This window comes from Ursus maritimus, unplaced genomic scaffold (genome assembly GCF_017311325.1).
Source record: "Ursus maritimus isolate PB19 unplaced genomic scaffold, ASM1731132v1 scaffold_20, whole genome shotgun sequence".
Lineage (NCBI taxonomy): Eukaryota > Metazoa > Chordata > Mammalia > Carnivora > Ursidae > Ursus > Ursus maritimus.
In genome coordinates, this window is record NW_024424453.1 from 8,972,745 (window position 1) to 8,985,532 (window position 12,788).

Sequence of the window (12,788 nt, forward strand, 5' to 3'; positions counted from 1 at the left end):
CTGCTTAACGACTGAGCCACCCAGGTGCCCCTGTCGTTTGGTTTTAATTTGCAGGTATTTTTAAATGAGTTTGAGAACTTTAGCCTTAACTTAGTGCATTTCTAAAACCCAACGAGAGATACCTTTAACAGTTAATCATTTTCTTCATTAATAAGAGAAAAAAGTTTGGATTGTTACTGAAATCTTTTGATAACGGCTGTTTCTGTTGGGTATTATTCAGTGCTGCTTACTTGCCAACACAATTTTTATTCAGATGATTCCTACTACATATTTTATGGAGGTGGATATATATATATTCCCTTATAATGAAATATCAGATAAAAACTCTAATTGAGATTAAATGCACAAAATGCTTTTATTACTCTAGGCAAATAAACGTTAAATTGCAGTTCCAATTAGACAACTTCAGCTCATTTATGCGTACAGTAAGTAGTTCACTGGTTTAATACACAATGACCAACTGAAGGATGATCTATCATGAATCTGGTACTCCTGAACAAAAAACCGACTGTTTCCTTAGTAGAATACAGGCAGTAATAACAAAAAAGAAAATTTATTGGTATTTTACACTAACACTTTGAGATTTAGAATTCAATCATGATGTATTTGGAAATGGTAACAGAAAATAGCATTTTTAACTGATAGTGTATTTCTTCTTTAAATCTCAGTGATTCCTATATGGGGTACTTGCGAGCCAGAAAATTGGAATTTTGTACATGCTCAGGTATCCAAATAGATAGGAACCCCACCCCTCCCCAAGTTTTCCCTCCTTACAGGTACACACAATATATTGTCACAATTTTTTTCAAGTGGAATATTCATGAGGATAGGTAACCAGTCAGTAGTGGCAAGGTTAGCTCTCAGCTTCTGTGTGCAACAAGGCTAGGCCCCTTTAATCCATGCAAAAAGCTTTCATGCATTTAGTTTAGTGCATATAATGTGGCTATAGAATTCGGAAATTTTTTAACATTTGCTTTTTTACTAGGCAAGTTAATTCACCCAGCATATGCTGAACAGCGACAGCATTTTTCAGAGTCCATGATTTACTTCCATGTTAATTCCTCAAAAACAAGCATTCTATTAAAAGTCCCAGTGCTAATTAGACAGCAGACATTTGCCTTTGTGGGTATTTTACAGGTTTACTTACAAAACTGAGCATGTGTATATTTAGTTTTAAAGCTCAAATATTGAAACTTACAGAAGCTGTGCCTACAAGCAGTCAAAAGTATAAAGCAGGTTTTAATAAAATGTAGTCAAAAATGAACACTTCAATTGCAGATACATTTTATTCAAGGCCTAAGCTTCCATAGCAGTGTAATCCTCCCTTTCATAAATTAGGCATAATGTCTCAAGTTAAAGATAGATAGGGCGTTGGTCCTTTCACCATCTCTCCATGTGAATGGACAATGTTAATAGAATCCTAATAGATAACCTTGGGTAAATGACAATACAGGGCATTCTTGGGGCCAAGCAACAGTATTTTTAAAAGGTAATGAAACCAAATGCCTTGGAATTTTAGTTTTGTTGAATGACCAGTGAAACAACTCTTGCTGACCTTAATGTGGAAATAGAAAAAAACAACGTGAAGTTGTTTTGCTTATTCTCCCATAACTTCTGAGTGAACATAGCCTACTCTTTCTGATGCAATCCACATTGCATCTGCAGATTTTATGCATTTGAAAAACTAGATCTGTACAGCCTTCTTTAAGTTACTAAATGCCTGTAGTCTGCCCTCCCCTCATAAACGCCCTGTGGCATGCGCATGAGGTGTACAGAGCAATGCAAGAATAGGTGACTCCAGTCCAAGATAAGAAAATAGAATGCATTTCCTTGGTTGTGAGTTTTCGGATGTGCTCGTAACTCATGTGCACAGTGGTAGCGACAGCAGATAGCTCAGAATCCGGGAATACTAGAGGTTGAGCAGCAGGCTGCTAAGTGACTCAAAAGACTGGCTAGTGACACCATTCTGTACCACTAGAGACCGCAGTTGGAACCGTGCACGTCCCGTGGCTCATGCCCTGCCTTATGATCGGTAGTCCTTTTTGCTGTAGGGCTTGTTTCGCAATATGTTATCAATCTCATTTACCACGTGTGATGTCATCTTTGGGAGAACCTGAGGAGCAGGAGAAGTACAGAGGATAGGGTTAGTACTTGCCGGTCATTTGTTGTGCTTCATACTAAGCAGAGTCGTCTAGACTTGTATACATTTACAAGCCACAACTAGGTGTAAGTTCCCCACCGGACTGTAAGCTCCTTGAGGTCAGGGACCTTGTTTTTTTCACCACTGCATCTCCTGTGGTAAGAGTGCTTGGCTCATAGTTGGTGCTTTTAAGTATTGCTGACCTGAATAAAGGCATAATGTCTAAATGAAGGCTCATAGGAATATAATGAGTCATCATTTCAGATTTTCTAATGGCCATGTAAAAGTGAAAGGGAATGTGAAATTGTTTTTACTCCATTTTATCTAAAACATTTCAACAAGTCAGCATAGAAAATTAAAATGCTGTTTTTTTTTAAGTACTAAGTCTTTCAAATCCAGTACATTTAACAACTTACAGCACATCTCCATTCCGACAAGCTGGTTTCATGCACTAAAAGGCCATTTGTGGCTAGAGGCTAGGGTTGTGGGTAGCACAGGTCTAGAGACTAAGGAGAGATTCTCTGCCACTTGTGGCCAGGGGTTAATAGGCATCCCTCATAGATGGAATGGCTTGGAAAAGTGAGCAGTCTGAAATGGAAGCAAGTGTAGAGGGTGGTGGTGATGGTAGGAATAGGGGGAAGGGGAAGTTGGGGTAATCAGCGTGGAAGGCCTTGAATGCCACTCTTTGGAGTTGGGACTTAATTCTTGGCAGCGGGGAACCTCTCAGGACTTCTGAGCTGGAAGTGACCCTGTCAGACACCTGGAGGTAGCTTGGAGGAGTAGAGAGGGAACACAGATGTTAGACATTTCTTGCTGCTGGAGCCAGAGACGAGAAAGCGGTAGTTAGTGGCAGTGGAGTAGAAAAGGAGAGTGGATCGGAGAGACACTTTGGAGGCCAATGAGGATTTCGAGACTGAATGACGAAGGATAGAGATGTTCACTGTTGAGAGTGGGAACCACAAGAGTAGTTTGGAGCACAAGAGGTTTAAAGTAGGCTCAAAATTAAGGTGCCTGTGGGATATCGGTGTGGGCAAGGCTTGTGGGCAGCTGAGTGAAGCTGTGGATTGGTGCCAGCAGGAAGACTGGAGTTGAGGGTTCGTGAGTCACTTGCCACACACAGGCCTGCCCATTGAAGCCCTGGGAGAGGATGAGATCACCCAAGGCTAGAATTTATCATGAGAAGGGGACCAAGGGCACAAATTAATTACACCATAAGACAAGGGACAAAGACAGTCTTCTTCACAGGAATAGACTGACCCTGTGTGGAGACTGTGGCAAAAGACAATTATGCCGGCCAGTTTTGAGGTTTCGGCCTCACCCTTCCTCTGCTGCAATTATGTTGGCCGGGGTGACCTTGTCTCCACTCAAGTGCTATTCTCAAAAGCCGTGGTAGGGTTTGGCAGAATAGTAGAGCTACTCCGCCTGAGAAACTAGTTCTGGCTAGCGTTCTCCTATCCAGAGCTAAAGGAGGAGAGTTTAACTTCCCACCAGCTTAGTAGTCTCAGAATTGAAACTGATATGTTCTTTAAAATAAGACTGCAACAAAGAGACCCAAATCTAGAAAGTAGATTTGTGGGAAGTTTTGTCTAAAATATGGTGGGTTAGCCATGTGAGGAGAAAAAAATTCTTCATTCATTACGCCAAAGTAAATTTCAGATAGAGATTTAAACATTAAAAAAAAACCATAAAACTACTTGAATAAAACATGAAAAATGTATATATAGTGTTGTAAGACTTAAATTTTTTAAGCCATACATACAGAATTTTATATGAAGTCGCCCAATTTTTTAATGTTGGCAACTGTTGTAAAACATTTTCATCCACTGCAGATTACACAAACATCCCACAGGCTACCAGTTTGGCAACCTTGCTGTTCTGACTGGAATAATTGGTGGATTGAGGATACCAGGGAAGGGGTGGTGAGGGGAGATGAGCCCTGGATGTGAGAAGGGCCTGACTGCTGAAAAGCCTGGATTTCTCTGAGCAGGAGATGGGGAGCCTCAGGAAGGGGAGAGAATTGCTTCTCCCCACTTTAGGTTTTTTAGGATGGGGACCTGTGCAGATGATGGCAGGCTGCCTGCAGCTGTGGTTTCTCCTCTCTAGTCTCCAATTTATGCATGTCTTAGGCACGTTCCATCCCTTGGAGCACCCGACTCTCTCTGCTCCCATTAGAAATTTCCTTTCTTTAACAACTGTTGGCACTGCAACCAATCCCACCACTGCTGGGTACCCTCCCCCCGCCCCCAGCTGCCCAGTCACAACCTGCCTAAGGTGGAATATTCGGTGCTGGGCTGGCCGGAGGTAGGAGTGGAAAAGGGGAGGGGATGATAAAGCCTCTAAGGTAGCAGTCTCCCACCTTGGGGAATGGTCCCTTTTCTTTTAACCGTGGAGCATGTCTCCCCTGATCCTGTTGTCAGCCTGAGCCTTGCTAGGGAGGAAGTGCTTTGGGAAGATGATGGACTCAGAGTTTTCCTCTGAAATAGGTCTTTTGCTACCTGGACTACTCCCCCAGCCCTGGAGTTACTTTTTTTTTTTTTTTTTTTTTTTTGAATAACCATTCTCAGGCAATATTAACTCCCCCTGGGATGGCAGTGGTCACTCTATTAGCATGATAGGAATCTCAGTTTCTCCCTCTTTGGGCTAAGCCACCAGCACGTCATGGTGTCTGTTTCCAAAGCCTATGGACTCCATTCACTTCCCCTCCATGGCCACCATCCTAGCTAATCCCAGCCAACATCTGTCACCTGGACAACTGCCTTTGCCTTTCTTCATTCCACTTCCTACACAGCAGCCAGCACAATCTTTAAAAAACTCCGATAACAGCGTGTCCCTCTTAAAATGCTCCCAAGGAGCATGTACAACAAAACTTGTTGAGCATCCTGTGAAATCTGCTGCCTGCCTCCACTTCAGTGCACATACTGTCCCTTTTGCTCACTACATGTTGGCCACATTAGCCTTAGGCTGGCAGTGTCTGGAAAAAGCCAAGTTCCTTCCCACCTCCAGGCCTTTGCACTGTTCTCCACTGTGTCTGGAATCCTCATGCTTGGGTGTTTTCACATTTCTCCTCTTCCAGGCTGGCTTTAGAATAAGCATATCCCAGAGGGGCCTTGTGCAAAAACATCATCTGAAGTAGGCCCACCCACTTCTCAATTGGTCTCTATCATAGAACCCTCATTAGTTACTTAATAGTCCTCACATTCTGAAATTATTTCCTGTTCATTTGCCTCTTCCACTGGAATGTAAACTCTTTGGCTAATATCGTTCTTGTTCCTATGGTTTTTCCAGCGCCTGGTACATAGTAGGCTCTCAAGATATGAATGAACTAAGGGACAGATTTCTGAATTCACTCTCAGCCAGCCCGTGAGGACAGAGACCTGTTTTTTTTTTTCTTAGTACTCGCTCTGCCTAGCGTGATGCCAAATGTATTATACATAAGAACTACGAATGGAATTGAAATCATTGGATTTTCAATTGTATACAGACCGTACCTTTATCTCCTCCATTGTCATTCCTCTTTGTCTTTTCCCAGAGCATAAGTAAAAATAAGGTAGGGGTGGTTTTCATAAGAGGGAGCATTCCCCATGCAGGGATGGAAGCCCACAGAATCCAGGAGGAGTTGGGGGCCCAGGAGGGGTTCTTTGTGGCAGGGGCAGAGGTGATTACCCTGTTGCACAGCCCTAAGAAAGGGATAGTTGGAGGGAGGTCGGCACCATTTATCTCCCAGCATATCGTGGGCTATTTGCGAAAAGGGTTTTAAACGTTTTAAGGTGAATCATGTTTGTTCCCACGTCCATGTGTTTCCTTTGGGGAGGGTTCACAGGGCTTGCTTCAGGGACAGGTGGGCAGGGGAGACCGTTCTGTTCCCCAGGGAGCAATAGGAAAATACACAACCACACCTGTTTTGGCAGGTGGTGGCTGTGCAAGAGTAGTAAGCAGACTCCTCAGGACCCTCGGGCTTGAGAGTGGGACAGGCTCAGGACTGAGGTGTGGCCTTTGGGGGTAGGGGGATGGTCACAGTAGCCACCAGCCCCCACCCTCTCCACAGATGAAACTCCCAGGAACATATCTCTCCCGCTTCCCCTCTCACTGCCCTTACAGGCTCCCCGGAGTATAGCTGCAGGCTCCTACCAGTTCCAGTCTGTGCAGGGGAAGAAGTGGGGTGGTTAGGCCTGAACTGGCTGCTAGGGAAGATGTGATCCTAGAAATCCAAAATAGAATTTTGAACCTACTTCCTCTTTCAAATGTGGGAAACATTCAACAAGTACTTGATTGCTGACTAAGGGATATATAGTATGCTAGGAACTGGAAAAGCAGTGGAGATGGCAAGAAAGACACAGGTCTCTGACCTCAGGTAGCTTCCTCTCCAGCAGGGGAGACAGGAAATTCTCCTACACGATCATAAATGTTGTGATGGGGAGGAACACAGGATGCTGTGGGAGCAGAAGGGGGCGATTGGTACAATGTAGGTTGGGCAAATATTTGGGGAAAGAACTAATGAATAAATGATGTACATACATTGTCCTATGGCTATTACATTTCAAGCTGGTTTTTATGGGTAAGGCCTGGGAGCCCAGTTGCCCAGTGTCACATTGCTTGGGTCTTGGAATGTACTGTCCCACAGTCCATCCTGAAGAATGAGCTTTGAGAGTATCGTCTCTTCATAAGAGGACACCCTTGGGTCCACGTGCAGGAAAGGTTCTGCCTTCGCCCCCTGCGCTCACGTTCTCTCCACCCCCATCTAGGAAAGCCTGTGGGAAGCTGTGACACAATGAAGGGTAGAGGTGGAGAGAGATAGGACACTGGCTGGGGACATCTTCAGAGGACCATGATATCCCCTGGAGTTTGGTGGGAAGGGTTGTAGCACTTGCCTGAATGGCACCGAGGTTTTCAATGAGTTGTTCAGGAGTGGAGGATCCCAGGAGCACAGAACTCACACCCTCATTTCTCAGGCACCATGCTGGGAAGAAAGCACACACGGTCAGGATGTCAAAACACTTCTTGTTGATTAGCTTCCAAATACCACCTGTAATTCCCATTGTTGCAACCAAAACTTTTGGGGGGAGGATAAAAAGCGTTCCCTAGGATTTAAGACCTCAGCAGCAGTCCCCATCCTGGAGGGAGTTTAGTAGAATCTGTGCATTTGAGTTGATGGCTTAGGGCTCATATGCTTTCTGCATGAAGACTTGACCCAATGGCTGGGGTATCCAATTGAGCTATCCACCCCAGGAACACATTCTTGCTCCTGAAAACACCTGACCCTGCTCCCTGGCGGACGTCTGCATTCCTGTTTCCATCTTGGCCCACAGTCTCCTGTCTTTCCATCTTATTCATGCTCTTTTTCCTCATCTGTTACATACAGTCCTGTAGACCCTGAGTGTCTCGTTCTTCGATTCCATCGACTTGTCAAACTAGGGATTTCCCTTTCTTCCTAGTCTGAGAGTCAGCCTGTGTTGATTATCTGGTTACTCTTTCACCAGCCTTCAACCCCTCACTCCTCTCTCCTCTGCCTCTCTCGAAACCTCCACCCTTAAACCCTCTATCCAGCATCATCCCCTCACTCTGGCAGATGACCTGTCCATCAGGTGGGACATTCCTCAGTAAGCCACAAACACATCCACACCTTCCCGTTTCAGAAGATGATGTGTCTGGTTTCTGTTCAAGGGCAAAGTCTGCCCTGGATCCAATTCCTGTTGACTTTTCTTGGACTTGATTCATCCATTGTTTTTCACTTTCTCTCCTGAATTTTAAATTTCTTACTACCTCCTTTAACAAATTTGTCCCACTCTAAAATTAGCCTCCTCTGACCCTTCATACTTTAGCTACTGCCTTGCCCTTCTTACACTTCGTAAGGCTAGTTTAGACTCCCTGAGATGACTCCTTTGCCTTCTAGTCCCCTTCTTACTGTGTTAGAAGCCAAGTTCCTTAGGAACCTCCTTGTGGTTACAGATGTCTGCAGCTAGAGGTGTCTAGATGCCCAGATGCAGTGTCTGCTGGACACCCTGCTAGGTGTCCCATGGGTACTGCACATGGCTTGCTACTTACTACTAAGCCTGTCTTTCTTGTGTTCCCAGTCTCATTTTGGGGCCATCACCAAGGAACTTGACCTTCTAATCCCCAAACCAGTTCCCCTTAGGAACTGCCCTTTTTTTGAGCCCGCATTCCCTTTTAGTTGCCACATCTAGTTGATTATTCCTCCTAAATATTTCTGTAATCCAGGAGCTCTCGCATGGTAGCATGCATCAGAATCATCGGGAGGGCTCATGAAATGACAGGGTGCCACCCCCTGAGTTTCTGACTGAGAAGGGCTGGAGTGGGGCCTGGGGATCTGACAAGTTTCCAGGTGCTGCTGATGCTGCTGGTCCCGGGACCATGCTTTTTCTGAAAACAACTTTGTTGAGGTAGAATTTCCCCATTTAAAGTTTACTCCGTAATTTTTTAGAAGTTTATCAAATGTGCAACCATCACTATTTACAGGTAATCCCATTTCTATGATCCCAGTTCCAGGAAACCACTAATCTGCTTTGTACCCCTATAAATTTTATTACTTCTGGACATTGAATTTAAATGGAATCCTGTAACCTGGATCCTTTGTGTCTGACTTCTTCACTCAGCATGATGTTTGTAAGGTTCACCCATGGTAATAGCATTTATTGGTAAATATTTCTTCTCGCTGAACAGCATTCCATCATGTGGATGTGGGACCGCACGTGGAGAATCTGCTCTGGTTCCACTGCCCACTGTCCTCATTCAAGACCACACTGTTTCTCCTGCACACCTGTTTTCCCGCCTCGTGACTGGATTGTCCCCTCCCTTTCCCCCATAATCTGTCACACATCGAGCAGCGCTTTTTCCAGATACAAATCTGATCATGTCGTGCCTGGTTAAAAGTTCTTCAGTGTGTACCTGACATAGTCATTGTCTTAATAAGATGAAGCTCTCATTTCTCATCTTGGCAAACTTACTAGAAAGCTCTCCTCTCCAGCTTTGTGTCTTCTCACTCCCTGCCTTGAACTTTGGGCTTCAGCAGCACGAACTGTTGGTAAATCCTTTCCATCCCCAAACATGCTGTTTTTCTCCTCAAACCCTTGGCTCAAGTGTGCCCTTGGCCTGGAATGTCCCTCTGCCTCACTAATCCCTACTCATCATTTGAGACTCCTGATGGGTGCTGCCTTCTCCCAAAGCCCTTCCTTGAATCCCAGGCTGGGTTGGGAGCCCCTATACTTTATTTAACTTCCATAATCCTTTGTGTCCTCAATTACTTTATTACAACACTGTATTAAATTACCTAATTTATTTTCTTGACTTGCCAACCAGGCTGTGAGATATGTGTTGTTTGCACTTAGATGTTCAGCACCCAGCCCAGTACCTGCACGTAGTAGGTGCTTATTACGTGTTTGTTGAATAAACAGGTGTGAGTGATTGATGGGTGACCCCAATTTGCTCAGGCTCTGCAACAGATGCTCTTAAGCTGCTACCATGCTCTGGCCTTTCGAGGCAATCATTAAAGCTTTCCACATGGGCAAAATAATACTCTATAAAGGCAAAATGCCAAGTGAGCCAGGACTTTTTTTTTTTTTTCCTGGCTGCATTGTTTCCTGCTTTGCACTTAGAGAACTCTTTTGGCTCTGGTGTTAAGTATTGAGGTCAAAGCAGGGCACTGGGAAAATTATTGCCCATAAACTACCTGATGTCAGCAACAGCCAGTTTTCCCCATGGGTTGTGGGGCATAGGAGAACCCACTGGGCAAAACTGGCCAGGGTGACAGATAACACATGCAGATGATTCAGCTTCTAAGCAAGTGCCACCAACAGCCCTATCCAGAAAGCCTGTGAGCACAGTGTGAGTGCTGGCTTCTGTGCAGGTGTGTGACGTGGAGCCAGCCCACACTTGGGTTCAAGTGGTTTGTTTCCTGCCAGAGGGCCCCCCGCCCCTTACACCCTTCTAGCAGATCAAAGGTAACATGCCTGAAAATAATTTCCCTCTCGGTTTGAGAGTTCTGCGCTTAAAAGCAAAACTACTTGTTTATAAAGAAAGAACAAAAATGACAGGCAAGCAAGACAGCTGGGGGCACAGAGGGAGGAAAGGGAGAATCAAAGCAAGTTTTAAACTTGGGCTATAATGAGTCTTTCATTTATATCTAACATCCAGTGAGTTTAAATTTGCTCAAGATTTCCTTTTGAGAAGGACACTGTTCTCTTCAGAGCTAAATTCAAAACTGTCATGTTACCACCTAAAACCGTGTTTACAACCCTATTTCAAGAAGATGTTTTTTCTGCCTGTCACTTTGACCACACGCCATGGCTAGGAATGGATGGAGTTGTAGGTCCGAGGTATCTTATTCTTTGCAAAAACATTATCATCGTCCTCACCATGTACTGAGTACCTGCCCTTTGCTTTATATATATAATTTCTCTTTTCGCAACAAATATATAAGATCTGTTGTTATATGCATTTTATAGATGAGAAAATTGATAGGTTAAATAACTTGCTCATGGTCAAATGGCCAATACTGTTTTACTATGCTTGTTAAAGCTATAGGGATGCTAATAATCACATTATTCTTTGACTTTTTTTTTTTTTTGGAAGGACTAAAACAAGTCCTACGTATATGTATCTGGGTAAATGATATTCCCTACCTTTTCCCCAACTACTTCCCATTTCTGTCTCCAGCTGTCCCCATTCTCTGCCTTCCAACCACAGAAGGATCTCACATCCAGCAATTTATTCGTTGCGTTGTTTTATTTTCATAGAACTTAACTTGAGCTTTTGATCTCCTTATTTCACTGTATCAGATTAGTCCCAATCCCTGCTGTTTCATAATCCTTGGGAACTTTTCCTAGAATCTACACCCATTGTATTCTTTTCTCATGGCTCTGATACTTAGACGAGACCATGAGGAAAAAGCGCTACTATGAAGCAAGGGAGCTGAAAGTGTACGGGCTTTTCTGTTCGGTATCTAGCCTCTAAGCCGCCTGTGGCTACTGGAGATGTGAACTGAGATGTGCTGTAGGTATAAAATACATTCAGGATTTTGAAGACTTAGTTTGAAAAAAAGAATGTAAAATATCTCAACTTTTTATAGTCATTATGTGTGTTCTAAGGGATAGAGGAAGGAAATAAATGTTTTAACATGTAAATTTATACCTACAGCACATCTGAAGTTTGAAAACTTCATTTTAGATAATGTTAACCAGGAGCGTATGCTTCAGAGATCAGTCTGCCCTTACACTAGATGCTTTATCCTGATAGGGATATGAAAACCATTTTCCGTGATCTAGCAGAGCCTCCCCTCCCCGGTAGCTTTCTTACCAACAGCCAGCTGAGGCAGTGTGCATCCCAGACGTTCAGCAATCGGGGAAAGGTCTTTTAGCTTGTTTTGCTGCTTTCGGCCTTCTTCACTTACAATTCTCTCCTTCAGCCACTGGTAGCACTAGGGAGAAGAAGAGCATTTAAATGTTAATGTCTGGTGAGGGTCTGAGACAAAGACTGTTAAATCAATAAAATAGGAGAGCCTTCATGATGAATTTCTAAACCTTCTTCCCTAAATTTTATGTTTCGTGGTGACTGGATGCCTGTGCTTTTAGGCAAAGAAATGTTCCTCGTGGTCTCACTCCTTGTTTATTGGTTCAAGACAGATTGATTTTGACTAAGAGTCACCATTCAAATCCATCAACATTCATGAAAGTTATTAAAATCCTGACATATAATCAATTATATATCGTCTCTAAGTGGAGGAAATGATGTTTCTTATTGCAATAGCCCAATTTTAGAATGCAGCAAAAAACAAACCAAAAAAACCCTGACATTTCACCAAGGTCTGTTATGTTTCCTTTTTGTCAAGAAAGCTGGGTGCCAAGCTTTCTGCTCAAAGAAAGCCATTATCTTAACATTCTTTTATAACTATCTTTCTTCCTCTTGCCTTCTAGTTACTGCCAGTCTGGTTTGTTTTTGTTTTTTTTTTTTTTTTAAGATTTTATTTATCTGAGAGAGAGCAAGTATGAGTGGGGTGAGGGGCAAGGGGAGAAGCAGACTCCCCATTGAGTAGGGAGCCCAATGTGGGGCTCGATCCGGGATCATGACCCGAGCTGAAGGCAGCCATTTAACTGACTGAGCCACCCCGCTGCCCCACCAGTCTCCTGTTCTTACAGTAGGGCTTGCTTGCTTTTTAAAAATATTTTATTTATTTATTTGACACAGAGAGGGAGGAGAGAGAGCACGCACAACCAGGGGGAGGGGCAGGCAGAGGGAGAAGCAGACTCCCCGCTGAGCAGGGAGCCTGACCTGGGGCTTGATCGCAGGACCCTGGGATCATGACCTGAGCTGAAGGCAGATGCTTAACTGACTGAGCCACCCAGGTGCCCTGGAGCAGGGCCACCTTGTGAGCTCTCTCAGCTCCTTCCTAGAAACAGACAAGATATAATAGGTTCCCAAGTACATTTTTAGAGTTTTAAAGTGTATAAAGACTATCCCAAATGTGTATTATCTTTTGTATAGCGATTGAAACTTTAAAAGGTAAGGAAACTGAGAATGGGAAACTCTTCTGTAAAACCTCTGAGAAGAGACTGACTCTGATCTGTAGCCTGTAAAGTGAGCCAATTTCCTAAATAGACAAATCTTTTAGAACTTTTCAATGCCTTGCTTTCCAGAA

The 12,788-nt window shown here is 43.8% G+C and overlaps 1 protein-coding gene across 1 annotated transcript in view; it reads right to left on the minus strand.

Moving 5' to 3' along the window:
• Positions 1-330: 330 nt before the first annotated feature.
• Positions 331-12,788, minus strand: part of KCNAB1 (potassium voltage-gated channel subfamily A member regulatory beta subunit 1) — a 364,296-nt gene continuing 351,838 nt past the window's right edge. The window contains exons 12-14 of the mRNA XM_008706834.2: positions 11,450-11,570; positions 7,009-7,097; positions 331-2,113 (exon numbers count right to left, since the gene is read on the minus strand). Coding sequence (XP_008705056.1) covers positions 2,024-2,113; positions 7,009-7,097; positions 11,450-11,570 — 300 coding nt within the window. The 3' untranslated portion in view covers positions 331-2,023. The remainder of the gene's footprint in view (positions 2,114-7,008; positions 7,098-11,449; positions 11,571-12,788) is intronic.